At 44.4% G+C, this 27,376-nt stretch overlaps 1 protein-coding gene across 6 annotated transcripts in view; it reads left to right on the forward strand.

Moving 5' to 3' along the window:
* Window positions 1-8,574: 8,574 nt before the first annotated feature.
* Window positions 8,575-27,376, forward strand: part of GLCCI1 (glucocorticoid induced 1) — a 63,052-nt gene continuing 44,250 nt past the window's right edge. For all 6 annotated transcript variants that reach the window (XM_068157087.1, XM_068157088.1, XM_068157089.1 and 3 more), the window contains exon 1: window positions 8,575-9,543. In XM_068157087.1, coding sequence (XP_068013188.1) covers window positions 9,087-9,543 — 457 coding nt within the window. In that variant the 5' untranslated portion in view covers window positions 8,575-9,086. The remainder of the gene's footprint in view (window positions 9,544-27,376) is intronic.

A 27,376-nucleotide genomic window follows, 5' to 3' on the forward strand; every position in this document is an offset into this window, starting at 1 on the left:
TCGTCCAACCTGGCCTTGAACACCTCCAGGGAGGGGGCATCCATGACCTCCCTGTGCAACCTGTTCTAGTGTCTCACCACCCTCACTGGGAAGAATTTCTTCCTAATCTCCAGTCTAAATCTATCCCACTTAGGCTTCAATCCATTCCCTCTCATCCTACCACTTGTAAAAAGTCACTCCCCAGCTTTCTTGTAGGCCCCTTTAAATTCTTTAAACAACTCTTATTCTTCCTCCCCAGCTGCAAAATCTACTTAACAAGAGAAAATTCTCCTGCTTTGAAGAGGTAGGGACAGCATACTTGCTTCCCAAGTAGTGGTTGTGGAGTCCACTGTGTCACTCAACAGCAACCCATTTGACTGGTAAAGGAACAGTGCTGACAGGCTCCAAACGTCCAGTGCTGTTTGTTGTGCCCAGGAAGAAAGGTGGTGGTGAACAAGGCTTTATTTGTGAGGAAAAGTAAAGTAGGATAAATAGAGAGGTAGAAGAAACCCATAGAAGGACTCTCTGAAATTGAGGTTGGGGTACCCAAACCCTCAAATTTGCCTTAGAAATCAGTGTTGTCCAAATGTACCCTCATTAACACCAGCACAAACCCAACAGCAAGGGCCCCATCCAGTGTCTTCTTAAACACTTCCAGTGATGGCGACTCCACCACCTCCCTGGGCAGCCCATTCCAATGGCCAATCACTCTTTCTGTGAAGAACTTCTTCCTAACATCCAGCCTAAACCTCCTCTGGTGCAGCTTGAGATTGTGTCCTCTTGTTCTGGTGCTGGTTGCCTGAGAGAAGAGACCAATTCCCACCTGGCTACAACCACCCTTCAGATAGTTGTAGAGAGCAATAAGGTCACCCCTGAGCCTCCTCTTCTCCAGGCTAAGCAACCCCAGCTCCCTCAGCCTCTCCTCATAGGGTTGTGTTCCAAACCCCTCCCCAGCTTTGTTGCCCTTCTCTGGACACATTCCAGCAACTCAACATCTTTCCTAAACTGAGGGGCCCTGAACTGGACACAGGACTCAAGGTGTGGCCTAACCAGTTATGAGTACAGGGTACAATGACTTCCCTGCTCCTGCTGCCCACACTATTCCTGATACAGGCCAGGATGCCATCGGCCTTCTTGGCCACCTGGACACACCGCAGGCTCATGTTCATCCTACTATCAAACAGTACCCCCAGGTCCCTTTCTGCCTGGCCACTCTCCAGCCACTCTGACCCCAGCCTGTAGCACTGCATGGGGTTGTTGTGGCCAGTGTTTAGAACCTGGCACTTAGATGTGTTAAATCTCATGCCATTGGACTCTGCCCATCTGTCCAGCCTGTCAAGGTCCCTCTGCAGAGCTCTCCTACCCTCTAACAGATCAACCCCTGCCTCCAGCTTGGTGTCGTCTGCAAATTTACTGATGATGGACTCAATGCCCTCATCCAGATCATCAATAAGGATATTGAACAGGATGGGACTGAAGTCCGGGTAGACTACATCCATAGCCTTCCCCACATCCACCAGGTGATGACCTGGTCATAGAAGGAGATCAGGTTGGTCAGGCAGGATCTGCCCTTCCTAAATCCATGCTGGCTGGGCCTGATCCCTTGGCCATCCTGTAAGTGCTGTGTGATTGCACTCAAGATGACCTGTTCCATACTCTTGCCTGGCACTGAGGTCAGGCTGACAGGTCTGGAATTCCCTGGCTCATCCATTTGGCCCTTCTTGTGGATGGGCACCACGCTGGCCAGCTTCCAGTCCTCTGGGATCTCTCCAGTGAGACAGGACTGGTGAAAAATGATGGAGAGTGGCTTGGCCAAAAAAGGCAAAGAAGGTTTGAAGTACCTCTGCCTTTTCCTCACCTTTAGTTACAATATTCCCCTCCATGTCCACCAAGGAGTGGAGGTTGTCCTTGCCTCTCCTTTTGCCATTAATATATTTATAGAAGCATTTTTGTTGTCCTTCACAGCAGTGGCCAGTCTAAGCTCTAAATGGGCTTTTGCCTCTCTAATTTTTTTTCCTAGCAACATGTAGGAAAAAAAATTAGAGAGGCAAAAACCCAACAACAACCACATAACAAGACAGATACAGACCAAGTCAAGAAATGCTAATGAAAGATGTCAGGGATTCTACTATCAGACACTTACAACTGTTTTAATGGGTCACAACGACTTCAAATCTACCATGTTAAGGGGATGCTGCTCATGTAAAAAGTAAAATGCTATCTAAATCAAATATAATATAATGATAATAATGATGGCAATGATGACAATCATGACAATGATAATGATGATGATGATGATGATAATATAACTATTATTATATGTAATGTATCAATTAAATGCAGCACATTTGTGCTTTCCTGACATCCTTAGCATGGTAGCTGCTCACATGAAATGGTGCCTTTCCTTTCAGTTATTATATTCGGTAATATAATAAAGTAAAGCTAATGAAGTAAAAATAACAAAGTAAAAATAATAAAGCAAAATAATAAAGTAAACAAAAAATGAAGTAAAAAAAACCAGAGTAATAAATATATTCAACTTTTCTACTCTTTTTTTGCTTACTCTTTTTACCCTTTTCATTCAAGGTACTATTTTCCCCAGGTGAGGAAAGGGAATGGAGATGGTGATTGAGTCAAGTGACCAAATTGAGAACAGTTATGTAGGGCAGGGCTGTTGGCTACAGAAAACTCAGCTTCTCATGAGGTATGGTCTGATGTGGTTGTTAGTGAAAGGGAAATACTGAATGGCATTACCTGTACCAATGGACAGGAAGGAAAAATTCCAACTGAATGAGGATTCTGGAAAGAAGAAAGTTTGGTGATTTTACCTGTGAATTGAATGTTTGCCTTTATGTTAAACCAAATGCCTAAGGAATACATAATTCAAAAGTCCTAAGTGGTTGGCCTATTTTCCTGAAGAAGAGGAGAATGCAGCAGCAGGTCTGATTCCAGGTGAGATAAGATTTTGTTGTAACAAAAGTGATGGTTAATGGGCAGGTTGTGGTTTAAGTGAGTTATTTAGTATCACAAAACTATAATAATAAAAGCTTCAGCTAGGCAAGGAAAAAAAAGACAATTAACTAAAATGGTGTTTCACTTTCCCAAGGGAAAATCATACAGTCCTTATTGTGTCCTGGCTCTTTCATCTGCAGTCTGTACTCATAGTGACAATCCTGTGTACTGAATTGAGTAACAAGTAGCATCTGACTAAAAAGACAACACTATAATACATTTTTTTCCCTTTGACCTAGTATAAATGCTGTTGGACACTGTAGCTCTAACATTCCTCTGCACAATGCCTTTTTCACATCTCCAGGAAAACAAAGACATGCAGAAAGGAAACTTAACGTGTGGCCACGTGTTTGGCCCTAAACTGGCTGCTCAGCGCTCTGGAGGTTAGGTCCTTAGTAGTGGGTTTCATTTTTGTTGTTAGAAAAGAACTTGGAGCATGTAGAGACTTGAAAATCATCCTGAATTGGAAGTGCTGGAAGTGGCACTGAATGGGGACACAGAAGTTTTGCCTGCTGCTACCTGCTCCATTTTGGCTCCCTTACTCTCTCTGCCTGAGTCCTGGCCCTATTGCCTCCTTCCCATTTTTTTTTTCCTTCTTTTGTGTGTGTCCCATTTCTTGCACCTCTGTGTTTCACCCAGACTTCTCAAGTCCAACCTCTTCCCTTGTATCAACCAGCAGTGGAGTTAATGACTGTACAAGGAGCCCTGGAGAATTCACGGGCACAAGTGCAAGGCAACCCCAAGAAACCTGTGGACAGAGACTGCTCAGCTGACCTGAAGAGATCATAGCTAATCTATCAGCTATTTGGAGCTGTGGGAAAATGGAGTGTGGTTCATGAAGGCAGTGTCCAGCTGTCAAACACCCCCTCCCCCCCCCCCAAAAAAAAAAAGTAGTAAAGATAATTCCACGAATTTTGGTTTTTTCCATGACTGGCTTGCTCTAGGTAGAATTTGTTTCAAAGGCAAAACTAACCCAACACATTGAGACAGACCAGACCTTTTCCAGGAGAATTTGCCACTCCTGCCTCAGCACAGAATGGCACCAGAGAGCAGCATTTCACACAAGGGCCCTAACTATAGAGTGGCACTCCCATTCCTGCCTAGGGATGCTGCAAGTGCACAGTGGAGCGCTTATTTTAGACCCAGCTTTATCAGCTGAGAGTTTGGCTTGTTTGGGGTTGTTCTAGCCTTTGGCCACAGATCATTCTTTATGGTGGTCTCCTTTAGAATATTACTGGGATGTAAGTACTTAATTTAGTTATTTCTTTCTTCCCAAATGTAATATTCCCAATTCATTACAAGGAAGTAAAATGCAGGGAATGGATCCAAAGATACATGAAGATAAATGTGTCCTCTCTCATTACTGTTTTGCATTAAGCACTGTGTGAAAACTTCAGAGAAAGTCAGAAAAAAACAGTTTCTAAGTGGAATGGGCAAAGGGCAGCAAAGAAAACATAGGCAGAGGGAGATAAGAGAGAAATAAAAATAATGAGAGAAGCAGGCAGGTACACTGGGAACAGAGTAGTGATGGCCTTATGCCCAGGTAAGTGCCTTAAAAAAGAGATATCCAGACTTGAAGATTTTCCTCTCTAAAGCCTTCAGGTAGGAACAAACTGAAGATTAGGGTTGCACTGTGTCCAGTGACTGTCTGAACCTTCTTGGATGCTCAAGTAAACCTCTTTCTGCATTCCATGAGATAAACCCATTAGTAACTGGTAACAGAGATGCTTGTAGCTTTGCTCCACACTTGCTCGTCATTGCTACACTCACCGAGTTCCTTCCCTTTCTCCCACACTTCTGCCGTGATGGGTAATTCCCATTGCTTTCAGGATGCCTCTCTCCCAGAAGCTGTGCTCAGGATCCCCCTGTCTCCCAAGAGGATTGCAGTTTCAGAAATTCCAGTTACCTCCAGTGCAAACTCCCTTAAGCACCTCCTGTCTGACGAGGTAGCTTCTTACAATGGAAATGAGAAGTAAGAAGTGCCTCTTATGCAGCTTTTGAAAAGTTGTCTCAGGGTATTTGAGGCAAACATGGGGTTCTGAAAGACATGAAGATTCTGAGAGGAGCTCGGGTTTTGCTTCACTCTCCCTGTTACATCTTCTCCTGAATATTACAGAGCAATGGCATTCCCTCAGGGATGAACTCTGAAACCTAGACCAAAAACATAATGAAAAATTCAGGAGCTGGCAAACCACTTTAAAATAAGGAAGAATGCTTTGCTCTTCTCTTCTGAAATCACTGTTCCCTGGGCACATGGCATGGTGTTCCTGAACTGTATATGCTAATGCCAGTTAAGAAAGGGATGAAGATGGAAATAACTCCTGGGGAGCAAAGTTTCTCTCTACAGCTGTTGATGTATCTGGTAACAGTTTGATGGGAAGTGGCCCTCAGACCCTTTTTTTCTTTGCTTGTTTTTCAGGTTATGCAGGGGATGTGTTGGTCAGTTTGGACTGTAAGGTTTTTGGCATGGTCTCCAGCTTGTTTGGAAAGGAAAACTTGCTGCTGTGTCCTGTGGTTAAGAGTTAGGTTTTTTTCTGTTGTACTGGGAGTTGGTGGGATTTTCTTTGTGTCACATTTACCTTGTCTTTAAGCATCTATGCAACCTATTCAAACATCTCCCCAGTTTCAAGAGGGACAGGGATATACCAGAGTGTCCAACAGAGACTATGAGGATGATGAAGGGACTGGAACATGTGTGATGAAGAAAGGCTGGGGCTGCTTAGTCTGGAGAAGACAAGGTGGAGAGATCTTAATGTTTATAAATACCTGTAGGGTGAGTGTCAAGAAGAAGAGGCCAGGCTCTTTCCAATGCTGTCCTTTGATAAGAGGAGGGGCAATACATACGAACTGGAACACAGGGAAGTTCCACTTCAACATGAGGAAAAACTTCTTTACTATAAGGGTGACAGAGCACTGGAGCAGGATGTCCAGAGGTTGTGGAGTCTCCTTCTCTGGAGACTTTCAAAGCCCATCTGGATGTGTTCCTGTGTGACCTTGCCCTAAGTGATTCTGCTTTGGCAGGGGAGTTGGACTCGATAATCTCTGGAGATCCCTTCCAACCCCTACCATTCTGATTCTATGATCTCACTTGTTTTGATGGGGAAGTATTAGCAACAACTGTGGAATCATTTTTAAACGGCTAATTCCAAAGTTATAATGGTTCACCTATATTTCAATCTGATGTAACCCTGAGCACTGGCAAGAGCTGCCACGTATCAGCTGTTGTCCTGGTCAAAGGTGCACCTTCTTTCTCAACTGACACCAAATGATGTTTAGTCTTTGAGACATTACTGTATCAGCAACGTCTCAGCTGGTAAGATACTGGAACAGGTTGCCCAGAGAGGTGGTTAGACCCATCCTTGGAAGTTTGAAGGCCAGGCTGGATGTGGCTCTGGGCAACCTGATCTAATGGTAAGTGTCCCTGCCCATGGCAGGGGTGTTGGAACTAGATGATCCTTGAGGTCCCTTCCAACCCTGACAGTTCTGAGATTCTGTTATCTGACTAAAGTCCAGATGTAGGAAAACGTGCTTAGTGTTTAAAGCACTACTATGAGTGTGGGCAGACTGCTTCTACAGGCGAATGCTTTCTGGCCAGTGCAGTGAAGCAGAAAAACAAAACCAAAAACACAACAAATTAGATAGACTACAGAAGTTTTGATTAAGCACAGTGCAAAATCCTTGGGGGAAAAGTCCCTCCACCACAGTTAGACAAACAAATTTGGCTTGTGCTAGCAGGAAAAAAAAAGGGGGGTGGGGGGGTGGGCAGAATCTGGACTAATGGAAAAATACATGGTTGCTGATTTGTCTTAAAATTAATTTATATGGGTGGCTTTGTTGGCTGAGCACATGCTGATGTGGATGTGAGGTGTATTATTCCAACCCTTCTGTAACATAACCGCGGTGACTGCATCACATGGTGCTAGTGCAAACAAAGTCTCCTTAACAGCCCATGAATAGATGCATTTTCCTACAATACAGTTTCATATTGGGACTATCAACTGGTTCCTGGGCTACCAGGGGATAAGGATAGGTGTGGACAGCTTCAGAAGTAGAGAGTTAAGTGTAATAACCTGAAGTGTGCTGTCCAGACAATCATGAGTGTTTATCATGCAATTGAAAAGAGGGATATACTTAATTCTGTGACACCTTTACTTGACTACTGAGTGACTTGAAAGCAGGATCTTATATAGTAAAATATAGCTTGTTAAACACCAACCAGCCATTCTAGTGTCTGTTCTATGTCCTTTTTGTTTTTTCTAAAGCCACACTTTTTGAGTCTGAGAGGCTACCACACTGAGCTAGCTTCCTCCGTGGAGCAAAGCTCTGCATTTTTCCTTCACCTCCATTAGCATCCCATTCGTGTCAGATCCAAAATAAACACTCTTCTGGCTGGACCCAGTTCAACTTATCTTTCTGATCTTATAGACATTTATTTTCTTAGCTATTAAGCTACTCATCTTTATTTTCTTTCTGTCCAGTTGACTCATGTTATCAATTCATCTAGTGGAAGCTCAACAAAAGCACTTCTCTTAACATAACTAAAAACTTTTATTTTCCTCTTGACGTTGTCTGAAGTGTTGTTGGATGTACATCAAGAAAAAACAACCACCTCAGTTTCATATACACTTATATGAAATGCTGTAACGACACTTAATTAGAGCTTGAAAAACATCTTCATCCCTTAGCTAAAGGAAAATCATTGTTAAGGCTCGACAGTCACGTAGAGTGGATTAGCATAAACGTTGTTACAGGTAATTTTGGCTGTGTTTGAGCTTTCCATGCACAAGAGTGGAGTAAATGTGATGGAAAGCCTGCTGGGATTAGAGGTAAAGCGAGGCATGGCTCCGAGACTCTGCTCTCTTCAGTCAGCATCCTCCTAAAGCCTATTAAACTCAAGAACGCATCTTGGTACCTTACTGAACAGCCCCCCTGGGGGAGTCCTGTCCTCCCTCTCCATCCATCGCCGGTACAGCCCAGTGCTCCCTAATTGCTCAGCCCCACGGGCCCGGGCATCCCACCGCAGCATCTCCTGCAGGCCCTCTCGGCCGGACAGCCCCCGCGGAGCCAGCGGAGGAGGCCATCTTTATGGGCCGCTTGCACACCCTCGGAGGCAGGTTTGCGGGAGGAAATGGGCCGCTGGCCAGGGGTAAAAGCTTGTCGAGTAGAGCCGCCCCGGGCCGGCCAGGCTGCCTCCACGGCTCCTGTCCCCGCACCAAGACGTCGCTTCCGTGGGGCGTCCGCAGACCGACAGCGGCCGAGCCACGTGCCCCGCGGAGGCAGGCGGTCCCAAGGAGGCAGCCGGAGCCGCCTCCCCACCCCGCCTCGCCCCGCAGGGTCCGCCCCGCACGGCCGCGCAGCCCTACCCTGGAGCCGCCTCCCCGCCCCTCCCGCGGCTGCCACATCCCACTTCCCTCAGCCCGCCTGCCCACGCCGGAGACCCCGCCCCGCCGCTCGGCCGCGAGCCCCATCATTGGTTGACAACCTAGAGCGATAGAGCTGCTGGCCAATGGAGCCCAAGACAGCGCGGCTGCGGTGGCCAATAAGCGAATCAGTCTACCCGCCCCTCTCCGTCGCGGCCGGGCGTCGGGGTTGCGCGTTGCCATTCGGAGGCAGGGCGGCGCGGGGAGCGGATGGTAGTGGTTGCTGGTCCCGGGCGCTGGCGGGGGCAGGAGCAGGAGCTGACTGGGAGCGCCTCCTCCCCACCTCATCCTACTCTATCCGGCTGCCTGTGCCCTCGTCGCGCCCTGCCGCCGACCGCACAGAGCGGGCAGCGCTGTACGATGTGAGCAGTCGAGGGGCTCGGGCAGCGCCCCCGGTGCCCACGACGCTGGGGCGGGCAGCAATGGCTAGAGCCTGGCGTGGGAGCAGCCGCCGGCACCGATAGGAAGCGCCGGGGGCAGCTGGGCAGGCGGCGCGGAGACTCCCTCGGGCCGTGAAGCGCTTGTCCCGCCCCGCCCCCTCCCTCTTTCCTCCCCCCCTTCTCCCTCCTCCTCCTCTTCCCCGTGCGGCCGGTGCATGCAGGGCGCCGGTGGCCGAGCTCGGGCCCCCGGTAGCAGCCGGAACAAGCGACCAACCGGGTCCTGCGCATCCCCGCTATGTCCTCCTCATCCAGCTCCTCGCAGACCCCAGCCTCCCACCACCAGCCTCCGCCGCAGAGGATGAGGCGCGGCGCCACCGGGTCCCCCACTGCCGGGAGCGGCACTGTCGGGGGGCCAGGTAACGGCGCAGGGGGAGGCTCGGCGGGTACCAGTCGGCTGCTGCAGCCCATCCGAGCGACCGTCCCATACCAGCTCCTGCGGGGCAACCAGCACAGCCCGACCCGGTCCCCCTCCGCCTCGGTGGGCAGCAATACCGGGCCGGGGGGCGGCGGCGGGGGTCGCGGCGGAGGCAGCCCGCCACCGCCCAGCGCAACTCCGCCGTTGGCAGCGGGAGGCGGCGCGGCGGAGCCGGGCAGGGTGAAAGGCAGGCAGCGGCGTTCGCCTGAGAGCAGCGGCGGCAGCAGGAGGAGCAGCTCACCTGAGAGACGGAGCCCCAGCTCCCCGGTGTACAGAGGTAAAACATTGGGACAAAGCCGGCGCCCACTTCCCAGTTCTCCCGGAGTGCTTGCCGGGCACCCCGGCCTCGGCTCACCCGTGCGGGGTTCGTTGTGCCCTCCCCTCCGGGTCAGCTGCTGGTCTGGCCCGGAGGGAGCAGCCCCCAGGAGTCCTGGAGCGTGTGGAGTAATGGGGGGGATGTGGGTAAGCCCTAGAACACCTCCGCTCGCCACGTCAGGGAGCGGGGCGGGTGCCGTGTTTGCCCTGTTAGGGGGGCGTTCGAGCGGCGGAAAGCACCTCGTCCCGCCGCCTTCCCCCGAGGAGGCGGGTGAGCCCTTAAATGTCATCCTCTCCGGGCTCGGTGAAGATCCAGCTTGGGAAAAAACAGCCCCATCCTTCCCCCGCAACTCCAGTCTCGGAATGAAATGCCTCCCCGGTGGATCGGAGCCGGGGTGAGCCGCGCCGCCCCCTCCCCGCTGTCCTTGGGGGGCTGCCGGCGGCTCCGCTGCTCCAGCCCTGCCCCTCTGCGCAGGGAAGCAGCCTGAGGGGTTCCGAGAGCAGAGTTCCTGCTGCCTTCTGCGCTGCTTGCTCACAGGCTTTGGAAGTGGAGGTGTGATAAGAGAGGCGCGAGTCTAAAATTAACCCTCTTCCCTTCTACAGGTGTAATTATTTAGTACCGATTGATAATGGGTTAGATCTGTATCTGGGGTGTCACAACCCAGTTCTTAAGTGTGTGTGTGTGTGTGTTTTAAAACCAACCCTCAGACGCCCTTCCTTTCTGCAGACCTTGGTTTCTTAGAAGACTTGAAATTTTGCAACATCTTAGGTTAAAATACGTAATGTTTTAAAGCACAGATTCCAAAACGAGAAGGAAATTCCCTTGTTTGTGATGCTTAAAACCAAGTAACACGGTCTGTCTCCTTGTGGTACTTAATACTGAATCCTTCACTATGTAAACAACGAAACAAACACCACAAAAAAACCCCAAACCAACCCAAACATATCCAAAATAGGCCTGTAACGCTCCAAATGTAAAATTGCTTCCTAACGAGTCCAACTTAACCTGCGGCAGGTTGTCTGTTAAATTACTGAATGTGTTAAAGTGGCAGTGGCCATCTTAACCTTCCCCCTCTCTCCCCCATCACTCCAGCAGCTGAATGAATTGGACTAAGTGCACTTTTTATGTTCCCCTGCTATCAGGTATCCCACATCATCTCGTTCTGGGAACGTTTTCTGTGGTTCTCAATACCCCTCCCTTGTTCTGTCCCTTCCTTAAGGCTTACTGTGTTGTGTTTCTGTGGCAAATTGTGGTCTGTCTCGGTTGCCAACCTGTTTTCTAGCAGAGAAATCTGTTGCCTTCTCTTCCCCCCCCCCTTTTCTGTTTTAATGTGTAGTAATATAGTAAAATCTTACAATCTGTTGTTGTTTGGGCAAATCTCTTGTCATCAGAACAGTCCTAGGACATGAGGAGTGTTTAGCAAATGAGCAATATGTCACTGCCAGTTATGCATGGAGTTAATTTACCCTACAGAGTACTTGTGCTTATTCAGGTTGGTTGGGTTATAAACTGCACAGAGATACTCCATAACTTCTCAAAAAGATCGTTTATTTATGCAGAGAGGGGTTTTTTTTTTTGCATGCTTGAAAATGGAGCTGAGCTTCAGTGGCTTTGCTTCCTTCAAGCGGTATTTAAAATGTTAAAGATCATGTTTTTCCCACTACTAAATGTAGACTTCCTTCTTTAACCCTTGGAAATGCTAGCGGGAAGATAGGCACAACGACCAGAAAGAGGACAGAAAAACAGTGATGCTGCTGAATGCTGTGAATTATTTAATGGTGGGAACCCAGAGCAAAACATTGTAGTGGTGCAGCGTAGAAAGGTCTGTGCTTAAGGTGTTTTGAAGAGGGAGGAATATGAGCAAGTTACCTGCAAGCAAGGAAAAATTCAGCAAAGCTGTCATATTTATCATTATTCCATATGATTCCTCTTGTTGTTGTTGGAGGGGAGATTTTAATTTTAGAAAGTGGTTTTAGTCATCTTCATCCCTGGGCTACTTTAGCCTTAATAAATGAGACTGTAAATGAGTACTTGAATGACTTTTTTCATCATTAAACTTGTTTGAGCTTGCCTGATGGTGAGCCACATTAGCAGCATACAGGGCTCGATTCGCTTTAATGAGTGCAATCTCTAAAAAATCATAAATGGCCCATCAAAAAATGCACTCTGTAATCTGTATGCACTGCAAGGAATTTGTTCCCCCCTCCTCCAGGTCAAGCCAGCTGCTGCTGCAGAAGCTGACATCCTCCAGCAAATCCTGAATGAATGAATGAAAACAACGTGATCGCCCTAATAATGACCACGATTGCACACGTCAACAGCTTTATTTTACCAAAATGCAGGCACCATTTTCTAGCAGGCTAGGGGAATAAGATACCAAATTACTTCAGTCTTGTAAATGAAGAAAGGTTACCAGATCCCCCCAACCTCTTCCCCCCCATCCCCCCCAAAAAATACCCCTAGAGCTGTTTGTACTTAGTTTGGAATATAGTTGCACACCACGGGGCAGGATTTTGTCTTTGTTTTCTTTGCTTGTTCTCTGCATTTTAGCACATGATGTATGGCTGCTAAAAACTGTTTGTAGCCTGTCTGGTGATACTAGCAGATAGAAAATTGATTGCTGGAGGACTGCTGCAGTAATAATGGAGGACTTGGAATGGGGGGGGGGGAGAATGTTCTGTTTTCAAACACAGACCGTCTTGATGCAGCTTGTTAAACAATGTGCTACTCCAGCTATTTATAGTTGTTATCAGTATGCAAGTCTTGGGGAAATGACTTGATTAAGGCTGCTTGTTTTTGGTGTTTTGTTTTTTTTTATTATTTCCCCCCCAACCCATTTCCCACTGCTGTAAAAATGTGAGCTTAGGCTCTGGGTATAATCCTGTTGTTTTTCTCACCAGTGTGGATCTGTTTGGCTCTGCAGTCTGACTTGGATTGTTTCATGAATATTGCTAGTGCTGGAGACTGCCTGTGACTCTGATGGATAGATGTTTTTCTCTTCTTTGAGACACCTGTCCCTTCCCCATCTCCTTTCAGCCTTTCCCAGTGTAGGTTCCCTGAACTGGCTATCCTCCCAAGCCATTTTGTGGTGGATGTTTTAATGTTTTGCTAGAGGCTCTTTTTATAAAGGAGATCTTTGTGAAAACACTCCAGCTTTGAGCCCTTACAGGTCAGAGCAACTACCATTGCAGATGTTGACATCACTACTACATGAATGAAAGCAGCATGCTCTGTTTCTTCTCCCATCATCATTGTTTCTCTCCTTTCCTTCTCAGATGCTATCAGTGGTTTTGTTCTGTAGCAAAACCCCTGGGTGTTCAGAACTGCAACTTGAAGAATTTGGTGTTTTCTCTTAAGCAAATCTGAGGCACTCTGGTTGTTAGGAAACCATGGATGCCAGTATTTGTTTGATTAGTATTGACACTGAGTGGCTGAGAAATCACGGATGCAGTATACTGATTTCAAGGTGCTAAGAAAAGGAAAGCTTGTGCCAGGGCAGAAAGCCTAGTATTGTAGGATAGACCTGCAATGTGTGAGTCTGCTCCTTTCTTCCCCTTTCAGACATGCTTGTTCCTTACTAGCAGCTATGATTTCATAGCCTACGTTCATTTTTTTTGGAGAGCTGGCAATCTGAAAGATGTCTGAATGAAACAGCACCTGGTTTTCTTAGAGGGAATAGATCTGATAGGTTTCTGATTGCATAAATGTAACGTCAACAGAATGTGAGGCTGCCTGGTTTATGACAATAAAGGACGTTCCAGTAACAATCAAAAGAAACCCTTTGGACAGTCAAACGAAACGTGTTCCTTGTGAATGCCTATGTTTTACAGCATAAAAGCAAGTTGTTTTCTTTCTAGCCTAAACTGGCTAAAATCAGTCGTTGCTGTTATGTAAAGTAGCTTGTATAAATGTGAGAGTGGGTTTCCTGTTCAGTTTGAGTTTTCACGTGGTATGTGATGCTTTGTATACATGAGGATGTAACTGACTTGTGTGATCCAAGCTCAATATTGTTTTCATCAAATGCTTTGATTTGTTTAGTGTTAATCTGGTGGTGCTGTTACCCCCATGCTTTGTGTTTTTCTAGCTTTCTCTTACGTTGTCTGTAGAGCAAACTCTCTTTTTCTACCTCAAATTTTGGAGGCACAGATTGGTTTTAAGGAGATCTGAAAAATAATCAGTTTGGCCCTTAAGTTCCCAATATTTTTTACTTCCCAGAATAACTCTTGAAGCAGTGCCAGCATTAGTAAGAGAAAGAAATTAAAGATGTAAACTGTGTAACTCAGTGCAGAATAATTTGTGGATCTGTTGTTATGCAGGTAGATAAAAAAACTACTGGAGTGAGGAGTAAGACAGTGTGTTGCTGATCCCTAAACTTGTAAGGGATATCAGTATTTAAAAACCTTAAATTCAGACTTCAAAAGGCAGAACTATTTTAATATCCTGGCTTTAAGCCATCCAATATTGTGGCATCATAAGTATTTATACCAGAGATCAAGAAGAATTTTTTTCCTTCATTTCTAACAAGAGTAGGTAAGGAAGTAATTTTTGTGACGCTTCCTATTTCCTGGTGCCTGAATAATAGTATTCCCATAATTGTATGGCCAAAACAGTTTTGCTCCAGCTTTGTCCCCCTCTCTTCCCAAAAAGAGCTTTCATTGGAATATAATATGGTGAAATAAAAGACACTGGCTAAATTTGAACCAGTTGTCTTGAACCGAAAGGTTCTTCAGTTACATGTTTTAACATCACTTTAAATGAGTATAGCGTATTGAATGTCCTTAAATAAATAAGTTCCATAAGACAAATTAATTCAGTTTCTTTCAAGTGCTAAAACAACTGCAGGAAAGTAAAACAGAAAGATATTTTCTCCTGAACCTGAGTGGTGGTGTAACAAAACATCATCTAGCGAGAGAGCACCCTGTAGTGTATGTATAGATCTATTTTAAATCACCGCCTGACCTTTAATTCTTACTCTTTGGATGTAAGCAAGTATTGGTGTGTCACATATGGCCAAGCTGAAGTTACTTGCCAAGATCCATGCATAGTAAACCAGTGGCTAATACTGAAATTTGGTTTCTGAAATTCATGGTTCTTGTGTTTCATCCTCTTCTTTCCCATGATCTTGGGGTGAACTGAGGTTCTTAAAATATATCTTAAAATGCAGGAAGTGTAGATCCAAGGGAATGTGCTTGAGAGTCTTACCAAAACAAAAAATCAGTGTTTGCCAGTTACAGGATGACATCCAATGAGCCTTGCTGCATTGCTAGAATTTACACTGGAGAGCTAGTTCTTTTGAAAATGGGGTTTATGCTACTCTAGCTATCATCTGGAAAATAAAAGATAACTGATACAGTAACACTGAAATTTTAGTTTAACCTGGACTTGAAATCAATGGCTGTAACAGTCTGTTGGAAGTAAAGTAGATGCTCCTCAGTGTTTCAGTTAAAGAGAATATTTGAAATCCCTTTTTTCCTTCTGGAACTTCACATGTTGAGTAATTATCTTCTGAAGAAAGTAATAGGTTAGGTTCCCTCACAGTGAAAAATGAAAGTTCCTGTTTAAATTGGTTGGCAATATCTTGTGTTGGTTTTCCTCTGCTGGACATGATAGTTAGCTGCCTATGGATTTAACATATGTTCAGGGAAAGATGTTGAGTAGGGTTTAAACACTGAGTTTTTCATCAATGAAAGATACTTTTTTTAAAAAAAGAGAAAACCCTGTGCTAAAGATACAGAACAGGAAAATGTTGCTGAAGATTTCAGCTAGGTAACTGTGATAATCTAATGTTAGTATTTAAATGCAATGAATTCTTTCAGCTCTGTCTCCCATGTAAACCTATGGTGCCTAAGTGATGGCTTAAGGCTCTGAGTGGCAAATGTGATATTTACATCCCTCCATTGGAAGGGATACATCCACCAGCAAGTTGTCAGTCTGAGATTATCCCCTTTGTGTCATTGTTTCTGAGGCGTGGGTAATTGCAAAATGAAGAGAATAGGGGATTAGAATGAAGGGGAAAGAGTGTTCTTAATAATCTATTTCTTGTTTTGTGTGTGTGTTTACTTCTGAAAAGTTTAGATTGGTTTACAGTTATGCTTTAATCCCCCCCCCCCCGCCCCGATTTGCCTCTGAAGTTCATTACCACAAACCTGTGTCTAGGACTTTTCTTGAATTGGTAATGAAATCCTAAAGCTTGAAAATAGCCAATGGGTGCTAAAGAGATGACAATTTGAGACTTCTGCAGTATGGATAGCACACACGAGATTGTGATGCATTGTGTAACATCAGCCCTTTAGAATGGAGACTCAGTCTCTCCAGCTCTTACTTTTCTGAAGGTAGGATCTCATCCATGGAAACGCTCAGCCATGTTTGTAACTGAAATGCATGCTCTGTCAGCAGTCCTTTCCTGCTCTTCCAGCTGTATCACTTGAGACCAAAGCTGTTCCCTTGTATGGTCCCCTTGGACTGTCTGGTGGTGACTCTGCTCAGACTATGTCTTCTGGTGTTAGTAAGACAGAAGAGGACAGGTAGCTACTGAAAAATCTGTCCTGGTGAAGAAAACTTTGCCAGGCCAAGTAGAGCCATGCTGGGGAGTGCCCTCAGCCTGCTGTCTCTGACCTAGGAATACTACCTGGTCCTGTTAATTTCTCTTCTGTACCTTTCCTGCTCCTTTGCTATCTCCACCACTTGTTATCAGCTCCTGCTGTGATACCCTACCAAGGTATTGGCTATCACCCTGTCAAAACCAGATTAGCTTTCTCTGAGGAGGTGGAAAGCACAGAGCTGTGGATGTCTACACTCAGGCAGTAATTTTCTGCACAACCCACTTGTAAATAGGGATGGTGGTGAGTAATGGAAGATGGTTTGTTGGAAAGTCTTCATTTTTCTTAGTAGGTCTCTTTAATTAGTGTTCCATATTAGGTGTTGCTTCTTCAGAGGCAGTATATCCTTCCCAGTAGTCATAAATGTTAGAAGCTTGGATTTGGAAACCTTACTGAACGATACTGTATAGGTCAGACCCTTTGTATTTAGTGTTGCATGTGCCCTAGCAATGATGACACAGATGCTGGTGCTTGTGAGGATTTAATTTTCACTGCTGCTAAAGTGAGGATTAACTGTTTGCAGTGGACATTATTTTGTGTATCGAATACAAATGAGTGATCAGCAATACTAGTTCTTACATACCACTTGTTTTGCACAACCTAAAGCTAGTTTTATCCAAGCTACATGTTTGATTTCCTCTTTAGGATGAATGTGCCTTGTACTTTGCTTGTAAGGGTGGTGACTAAGAACAGCCTGATAGCAATCCCATCATTTCTGAATTGCAAATTCATATTTGAAGTGTCAAAATTTCACATATTTGAATAATGTGAAAATCCACCATGGAGTAGTTTCTTCTCACACTGCCACGAGGTAGCCAAAGCTAGAAGAGTAGTTTGTGTCTCATTCCTTGAATGCAAGTCACTTCTTTAAACGAGGTTAGTTTCATCCTCCTTTTCTTGCACTCTCACCATCACTTTAAGGAAGGAGATCAGCTGCAGCCACTTCTGAGTTTCAGGAATTAAAACTCATATCCAGCTGGCTTGAGTGGTCACTGCAAGATCACTGGTGTTCATACTGCAAACTTGAAACTCAGTTTAGTTTATTAAGTGTAAATCAGCCTAGAAATGTTTTCTGTAACAGGAATGACAGAGTTGTGAAACAATTACATGCATGGCAGAATGGGCATTGTTATATCAAGTGCCTTTACTCTCTGGTGGTGTAAAGTGCTGGTTTTTTGAGTTGTGATGGGAATACTTCATGAAGGTTGGCTAGCTGGATTTTGTCTAGGTCTGCTTTTCTTTTAAAAGACTTTATGGTTAGAAAACCCCAAACATTTTAATGCAGATATTTAGGCTGTGGTAGTAAAATCAAAGCTCTAATTGTTGACATCTGTCAGCATGTGGAAACCAAACTGGATGATTTCTGGTTGTTCAATACTCAACTGGTCCTCAGAAATTAGCCTATAAATACAGAGCTCACTTCTTCAGTGTGACATAGTCAGCCATCATCCCGTTCAGGAGCAGATTACCTAAGCATAGACATGAATGCCTGCAATTGTGAACGTAGAGCTGTCAGGGATTACAGTATAGTTGCTTTCAGTAGATGAAGTGCTGTAACTGTGCTGGATCAGAAATACTACTGGTTAAACCTTGAATTTTGTGGGTGCTGTGCTTCTGTAACTCATCTCCCCCCTAGGAAATACAGTGTGGAAGAGCCTGTGAGTGGTTCTACAAGACTTGTGGGTCCCTGCAGGTATTTGACATAGAATCATAGAATTGTCAGGGTTGGAAAGCATCCCAAGGGTGTTCCAACCCCTATGTCATGGGCAGGGACACCTTCCACTAGATCAGGTTGCCCAGAGCCACATCCAGCTTGGCCTTAAAAAATTCCAAGGATGGGGTTTCCACCACCACTCTGGGCAACCTGTTCCAGTATCTCACCACCCTCATGGTGAAGAACTTCTAACATTTAATCTAAGTCTCTCCTCCTCTAGCTTGGATCCATTCACTCTAGTCCTGTCACTATCTGACATCCTAAAAAGTCCCTCCCCAGCTTTCTTGTAGGACCCTGTCTGATACTAGATGGCCACAATAAGGTCTTCTCTGAACCTTCTCCAGACTGAACAACCCCAACTCTCTCAGCTTGTTTTCATAGGAGAGGTGCTCCAGCCCTCTGATCATCCTTGTGGCTCTTCTCTGGACACATTCCAGCACACTCATATCTATCTTGTAATAGGGGCTCCACAACTGGACACAGTGTCTCACATGGGTCTCAGTACTACTCCTACTGCATGTCATGACAGACCTCAGTCACCCAGAAGGACTAGAAGATGCTGATGCAGGTATCAGTGTGGTGCAGCCTGTGCTCTGGAAGGCATTGGTGACAGCAGTTCTCCCATATGGAGTCAGCTTAAATTCAGTGCTGCTTGTCAGCTAAATCTCTTTCTGGAGTCTGGAGCCCTGCAAAGTACCTTGCAAAACCCAAGGGGCTTTGCAGTGCTGAGTCTCTGCAGTTAAGTGTTACACCTCCATATCTGGTGTGTCATGTATTATTAGAAATCTTGGTTATACATGATATCTTAACTTGCTGCTTTTGCAAGTAATGGGGAATTGACTTTGCTCAATGAAAACTTAACCCAGATTTATGCTGAATGTCCCAGAACAGACTTTGAACAGTCTAACTCTAAAAATATCAGTTAACTGCTGAAGAATGCAGAATAGGACTTAGGGTTTACACAGTAGTTGGGAAGCTGCCAGGTTGGAGGAGAAGCTGTCTTCACAGAAATAAATTTCTGTTCAAGGTCTTAAAATGTTCATTCTTAACTGATAGCTGTGTTTGCTGAATTGTGGCAGTTGATAGTGGAATACCCTTACACATCCTTTCTCTCATACTCTGATTTCTCTGGTATTTTACCCTCAGTGGCTCCTTTGTTGTACCTTGATACCCTGCCCTGAATAATCATCCTTGCGATGTTTTCTTCCCCCACAAAGAGACCATAAAATACACATGAAGTGTTTGATGTTCTTTGCAAAGGAGAGCTAGCTAGAGTAAATCCTGATCTGAAAGAGGAAAAATTTCCTCATGGGCAAAAAATATGATTAACTCATACATATTTAAAAGTGGTGTGTTGGTGAAACATCCATGCAAGGAAATTATTTGAAACAAATATTACATGTAGGAGATCCAGGTAAGCTTTGGGCATTGCTGTAGAAACAGAGGGGCTCATGCTTTCAGAGCAAGTTGTGTATTGAAAGTGTGCAGTCCATATATTGTTTAAACTATCTTGTCCAAGGGTTCTATACACCTACCTCAATCTCATTCCAAAGAATTAAGATGATTGGAGTCTTGGGATATTATTTAGTGCTGCGTGTGTAACCTTCGAGAAGTTGGAGGATGCCAAGAGATCTATTGATTGTAAGAGTAATAGCAAAAACTCCTTTTAGCTGCACTGAAGATAGGAATTACCAAGTCTGACAACTCAGTCTGGGAGAAGTGGTCAGGTAGTGATAGGACTAGGGGGAATGGATCCAAACTAGAGGAGGGGAGATTTAGATTAGATGTTAGGAAAGAGTTCTTCACCATAGAGAAGCTGTGGTGGCTTCATGCCTGGAAGTGGTCAAAGCCAGGTTTGATAGGGCCTTGCGCAACTTGCTCTAGTAGGAGGTGTCCCTGCCTATGGCAGGGGAGTTGGAACTAGGTGATCTTTAAAGGTCTCTTCCAACCCAAATCATTCTTTAATAAGGGTTGTGAGACACTGGAACAGATTGCCCGAAGACGTGATGGAAACCCCATCCCTGGAAGGTTTTAAGGCCAGGCTGGGTGTGACTCTGGGCAACCTGATCTAGTGGAAAGTATCTCTGCCCATGGCAGGGGGGTTGGAACTAGATGGTCCTTGATGTCCCTTCCAACCCTGATGAGTCTGTGATTCTATGAAATGGGTGTGCTGGCACTGTATAAACAAATGTTACATGTTCTCTGCAACTAGGCCTTTTTTAATCATGCAAATTTCCATGCTTGTACAGCAAAAATAAATCCTGCTTAGAGCTATGTTCTAAAACTCGTAAATCTGGACTAAAGCTTCAAGATTTCAGAAGGAAACAATGTGAAAATTGCCTGAACAGGGTTGCTGTGACTTGAATATGGAGAGACTATTTTAATGAAGATTGTTCCCACCATTGGAATTTTTCAGACATGAGGGGAAAGCTCAAGGATGTGATCTGATTGCATGGACACTTATCTCAAAAAGGGATAAGGAATAAGCAGAGAGTGTACAGGAAAACAACAGGAAGAACTGAGACAGGAATGCCACATTATCAATCAAAAAGTGAAACTGAGCTTAGTGTTGTTAAAACCTGACCAGGCTTGGACTTTGCACAGTTCAAGACAGGAGGGACATGCTAATAGAAGAATATGGTAAAAAGCAATTGCAGCCATTTGGTACCAAGAAGGAGATTCAGGATGATCTGAGATGTGATTTGTAGGAGTGTATGGTTTCAAAATCAACTCCAAACAATAGTAGCAGAAATCTCAGAGGAAATAGCACAGGTATTTCTTCAGTGCTTTGAGCTCACCAGGATGACACAAGTAATCAACTTTCAACAAGGACAGTGATTGATGTCTTTGTTTCTTTCTTGATATTTTTTTTTTAACCCAGGAAGAAAAGAAGTGAAATATTAAGGGAGAAGGTAACTTGGAAGTAGCAATTGCCAAAACTGTACTAATTACAGGTTGAGTATTTTAATAAAGTCAATTCAGAGACCTCCCCTGCAGTACTGTGCCCAGCTCTGGGGCACCCAACATGAGACATGGACCTGCAGGAGTGGGTCCAGAGGAGGACCACAAAGATGATCAGAGGGCTGGAGCACCTGTCTTATGGAGATAGGCTGAAATAACTGTCTGTTCAGCCTGGAGAGAAGGCTCTGTGGAGACCTTAGAGCTGGATTTCATTATCTGAAGGGAACCTACAGGAAGGCTTTGGGAAGGACTGTTTAGAAGGGCTTGTAATGGCAGGATGAGCAGCAATGGTTTGAGCAGAGATTTCGGAGGAAGCTTGTGACAATGAGAATGGTGAAATACTGGAACAGGTTTCCTAGGAATGTGGTTGATGGATGTCCCATAGACATTCAAAGTGAAACTCAATGTGGCTTCCTGATCTCATTTGAGGTGTCCCTGTTGACTGCAGGGAGGTGGCACAAGATGACCTTTGAGGGTCCCTTCCAATCTAATGCAGTTTGTGAATTCTAGAAAAACCCACTTGGAAGTTCACACTTCAAGCTTCTAAGGCTGTCTTCTAAATAGGATGTGACACTTTGAGAATAGATACCAGAGTGTAGGAGATAACTACACTGGTGCTTTTAAAATGTGAAAACAAGTTCTAAAATGCAGTTGGTCTGATTCAGCTGCAGGTGAAGCTTCAGAAGAAATTCAAGGGATGGTGGAAAGCAGGGAGGAATGTTCAAGTGCAAAATGAGCTTCCCAAATTGTGTCATGTTAACCTGGTGGTTTTGCTAAGAGAACTGCTTTGCTAGACAGGAGTGGATCTGATCTGCTTAGGCAAATTTTAAAATTAAGAATGATGAAACCACTGATGAATTTTTGAGAGGCTTAATTAGAAGGCAGGGAGAGTTTGAAGGACCTTGGGAATTGAGATAATAATTTTTAAAAATGAGATTTAAAAGTGGAAAATGGAGGTTTGTATGTGTGAGGTTGTGTTTGAGCAGAACATCTTCTCCTTTAAGAGAGAGTCTATCATCTGAAGGTACCAGAGTGTAGAGTTGAGTGATGGTGGGATCTCAATGCTGCCAGCAGGAAGTGGCTATAAAAGTACTGGGCACAGGTCAGGTCTTGAGCAACCTGCCACACAGAGACCTGCTGAGATGTCATCTGGACTCTTGCACACGGTTTTGGTGCTCCACAATTTAAGGAAAGATAAAATCAAATTAGAGCAGAGTCAGAGAAGGACTTGCTGGGTTAGGAGTTTAGCTATGTGATGTTGAAAAATCTACTCAATTAAAAATAGCGTTGCCCTCTATGAATCCAAATGAGTGGGAAAGGGGATGGAGAGGTGGGAGGGGAAAACAGTAAGACAGCACTGGAGCATGATTTCAATGGACCGGTTTGAGCATAGAAATATTTATGTGGGAAACTATAAGAAGACTGCAACTGCTGGAGTGGGTCCAGGGGAGGCCACAAAGATGATCAGAGGGCTGGAGAGCCTCCCCTATTATGGAGACAGGCTTTGAGAGCTGGGGCTCTTTACTCTGGAGAAAAGGCTCCAGGGAGATCTTAGCAGACTTCAGTACCTGAAAGGGGCCTACAGGAAAGCCAGGGAGAAACTTTTTAAAAGGAATTGTAGTGGTAGGACAAGAGAGAATGGATTGAATCTTCAGGGGGGCAGATTTAGACTGGAGATTAGGAAGAAATTCTTGAAAGTGAGGGTGGTGAGACACTAGAAGAGATTGCCCAGGGAGGTAGAGGATGCCTCCTCCCTGGAGGTGTTCAAGGCCAGGTTGGATGAGGCCTTGGGCAAGATGGGCTTGTGGAAGGTGTCCCTGCCAGTGGTAGGGACATTGGAACCAGATGATCTTCAAGGTCTCTTCCAACCTAAGCCATTCTATGAACCATTAACCCTACTCTACCAAGTCCACCACTAAGCTTTATTAAATTATACTGCTTTGGTGTTTGTGTAGTGTATCAGTTTAAAATCCTAAACTTACAAAGAAAAATACAGTTTAAAGATACAAAAAAATCTGAGCAGTTTGGATTTAGTGTTTTACCTACCTGATGTCCTCTCACTTCAAATGTGTAGGTTACATCTGTTGGTCAAAGCAGGCTTTTGTGATATTAAATGCTGTCTTTTGTATACAGGCCTTATCCATGCTAGCAGTGCTCTTTGTTATAAGAATAATTTTGCTGTAGAGGGCTGAAACTTTCTTCCTTAGTTTGTTTACTTTCCTTATTAAGATAAGAGTGTGGTTGGTTGTTTTTTTTTCCTGCTTTATCGCTGAGGATAATGTTGATTTTAAACAGGGGAGTTTTGCTGTGAACAAAATCTGATTTATGTGTAGTCATGTTTTTAATTGACCTGTAGTTGGGTGGAATGAAAACATGAGGTAGAGAGCACATTTCAACATCTGTGCATGGGCAACCAAGGTTTTGAGATTCAGCTGTATGTGAGATGAAATTCATATGCCTACAGATGCAGGCATCTGTCCCTCTTCCTCTGGGTATCTATAGTTTGGCTCAGAGCAACGGGCCTTCCAATGCAGTGAGGTGAGTGGGGCTGGATGTCCTTGAAGAGTCACACATGAAACCTTGATGGAAGGAAATGCCTTCAATCCACCTATTGGATACAGTGACTGTTCAGAATACCTCTTCTCTGCCTAAGTGGGCAAAGATAACTCAAAATGGCTGATTGCCAAACCCCTTACTATGGGTCTTCATCTGCAGTTTCCCTTTAGAATCAAACTGGGTTGTTTGTTTTGTTTCCACAGTATAGGCTGTCTCTAATATGGATAGACTTGCTGCTTCATGCAGTTCAGTTTGAATGCTTATACACCTCATAGTCTCATCAGGTGCAAGACCAAATTTGCCTTGACTACTGACTACCAACCTATGGCATTGCTTGTGTGGAAGACTGCTTCCTTTATATTTGTTTTCTTTCATTCCTTTTTATTTCCCCCCCTTTTTTCCTCCCCTGAAGAATCTTGGATGCAGAAAGAAAATTGCTCATGGGCCTGGGAGGTTTAGGTTGGATGCTAGGAAGAAGTTCTATACAGAGAGAGTGATTGCCCATTGGAATGGGCTGCCCAGGGAGGTGGTGGAGTCACCATCATTGGAGGTGTTCAGGAGGAGACTTGATGGGGTGCTTGATGCCATGGGTTAGTTGTTTAGGTGGGTTAGATTGGTTGATGGGTTGGACACGATGATCTTGAAGGTCTCTTCCAACCTGGTTTATTATTATTAAAATACCTCAGGTCTTGGTTAAATTGGGATCCTGTTCTCTGCCTTTTTTTTTCTTTGATTGGTTTGACATTATGGATAATGAGAAGAAATTAGATTGTGTCAAGTCTGTTTAGAGTAGTTACTTCAGAGTATCATCCCTCTTCAATTTTTGTTCTGTCTTGGTTTCTAAAAAATAGAAATTTGGGAATAATTTTTGAAGTTGATATAACTGAATCAAAGCCAGTGTGGTGCACATAATGAAGATACATGTTTCACAGAGCTGAACATGCAGTGTTTTTAGAGATGCATCAGAAGATAGCTTGGGATTTACTTCACTAGTAGCACTGAAGGTGAACCGGAAGATCCTAGAGTGTTGGCAACTGAACTGAAGAGCAATGACATCACATGAATCTTTATTGTGGAATTTAGTGCTGATATTTCATGGTGTTACAACTTGGCTGCCTTGGGTAAACAGCTCAAGTTAGAGATGAACTCTCCAGAAAAATACCAAGATGCTACACGGAGCAACAATGTGGTCTGGCATTTTGGGCAGGAGGGTGTCACTGTTAGCTGACACTGATAATAATGTGACAATATTAATAGTCTTAGTTTTAGGGAAGAATGAATTTCAGTTCATGCTTTTCTTTCGACTTGAGAGGAATATGTCATCTGAGAGAAGTTCTTGGGATAATTTTAGTCTTTTGAAGCTGCATATATCCATGCAAGGATGTGAGTGGAAAAGCTTTGGCCAAATTTGAACTGCATCTGCTAGCTTCCAAAAGAGAGGGGAAGATAATGATAGATGAGTTCTGGTTGATTTAGCTGGAGCTGCTTTTCTAATGGTACCAATGATAGCTGTCAGCCTTGCTCTTCTGCTGCAGGTGAGTTTCCTCATCTCACACATGGCAGAAGGCATTATTTAAGCTACAATGGACTGTGAACGTGGCTTTGAGATTACGTGCTGCCTCTGTGTTGGATGGGAAGGCAGTCTCTTCATTTTAGAGCTGTAGCAGATGGTTTTATTTGAGCCCTATGTCCTTTTCAAAAGAGCTGTCATGTGTTAGTCTCCTACTAAATTACATTTTGCTGGCAGAGAAATGGAAACCTTTTTTTCAGTCAGTCTAGGTGGTATAACTAGAATTCTTTTGGCTCCCAATGCCGAACCGTAATTTCATGATTTCATGCAGTTGTAGTTGATTGCTGCTGGGAGGTAGAATCATACTGAATTTCACCAGCTGGAGTACTTAAGTGGACCCTGTGTCATTTTGCTTAACACGATTTGTGACCAGAAATGTGTAGCAGTAACCCTTAAATGCATGCCTTTAAAACCTGGGGTATACTTTAAATAACACGAAGCATTTTGCCTTCCTGTGTGTGGCAGTTTTGTTTTGGGGGGTAACTTCAACCCACTGCACTATAAGCTTGCATCTTGCTTTTGTAATTTCTACCTCACTTTTCCAGGTGAGATTTTGCTGCTTAAGTGCTGTGCTCCTAAGCTTATTTGTTCTGAGCTCCTTGTGAGATCTGTCACGCATGACTGATAAAGACAAAGGAATTGTCCTGATTTACACTGTAGTGAAACCCATTCAGATACTTGGATGTTATCAGATGAGGCACAGACTGGAACTGGGGTCAAATCAACCTGCAATTTAAGAAATTCAGGAACATTGATGAAGCCTTTCTGAAGGATGAAGTCTGTTGGCTAGCTTCAGGACCTGCTGAAGTGTTTCATATATGAGATAGTATTTGTACATCTTTGCTTGTTTCTGTGAGAAAACTGGAGCATAAAGTTTCCATCCAGGAGAAGGATATTCATGATACCAGCATGAAAATGCCTTTGGTAATGAAAGTCTGGGGGGAAGAAAAAAGTGAAAGTTTGCCTGGAGAGGTGGTTGGTGCCTAATCCCTGGAGATATTCAAGGTGAGGCTTGACAGGGCTTGGGGTAGCCTGATCTAGTTGAGGATGCCCCTGCTTACTGCAGAGGGGGTTTGACTAGAGGAGCTCCAGAGGTCCTTTCCAGCCCAGACCATTCTATGATTCTGTAGTAGCTCCCTGGAATAGTGAGAAGCCTGACTTGAAATGAGGTAAGAAAAGCAAAATAAAAAAAATAAATCCTGAGAGCAGTTTCCTTCTTCAGATAACAATTTAAGCTGATCTGAGCCACCACTGCTATGGTCCAGTTCAGCGCTGCTCTCCACGGCATTCTGTCATCTTTAAGTACCTGACTGTACAAGACAGCTTGTCAAATGCTAATTTGTGGAAGATTCTTCAAATTTCATGCTTACACATCCTTTCTCTTTTGTTTTTCATGATCTGAGGATATATCATAATAGCATGAGAGCCAAAACTGTTACTGAGAGCACCTCAGCACTGTTGGAGTCCTGTTCATTCTTGCTCTCCTATGGTTGTTTCTACTCATTCTATTAAGCCAGCTCTGCCTGTGATGGGGGAAACTGTATTTATGACTTAAGGGGTGTGTTTTCATTTTCTTGTTTAACTCAATCACTTCACTGGGTGGGTTGACACATCTGTACATGCCATCTGAAAGTAGATGGAAGGAACATACCCAGGTTGCCCAGGAAGGTGGTTGGGGCCCCATCCCTGGAAATACTCAAGGTGAGGTTCAACGGGGCTCTGGGCAACCTGGTCTAGTTGAGGATGTCCCTGCTTACTGCAGAGGGTGTTGGACTAGATGACCTTTGGAGGTCCCTTCCAACACAGATCAGACCACACAGTGGAATTGTTTTAGCATTAAATCAGTGTTAACTCAGATTGTTTTATGCAGTTGAGAACAATTTAGTCTCTTGTGATTCAAAGAAATGCTAAAGAGTAGGGACTTAGGAGGCTGCATCTCCTGTCTTCAGGGTTTGACAGTAGCATTGGAAAGCACAAATGTAGTAACTTGTGGTGGTGTTCAGTTGTAATGGAGTTGCTGTTGCCTTGCCTCTGGACATAGACCAAGACACAGACTGTAGCTCATTCTCTGGTTGTAGATATTTACTGATTTATTTCTATTTGTAATTATGCTATTTATATTTGGGGCTTGGTTGTTTTCTTTTGCAGCAAAACTTCTTTAGTGTGAAGTTTGCAAAGGTGTGCTTAGCCCTTACTTTCTCGTCTTTCAGACATTCTCTTGCCCATTTGAGTAGCCTCTAACTTGCTTTAAATTTTTTCTACCCCATTTAACTGCTTACATATTAAACACATTCCTGAGAGTTTATTGCATGCAATATATATCTAGTAAACAGCTTTTGGAGACATTTTCAACCTTGAAGCTAAGAGAGTAGAGTGGTGCCATAGTGTGACAGT

Source organism: Melanerpes formicivorus, unplaced genomic scaffold (genome assembly GCF_026170545.1).
Source record: "Melanerpes formicivorus ecotype bairdi unplaced genomic scaffold, bMelFor1.0.p_v2 SCAF_35, whole genome shotgun sequence".
Lineage (NCBI taxonomy): Eukaryota > Metazoa > Chordata > Aves > Piciformes > Picidae > Melanerpes > Melanerpes formicivorus.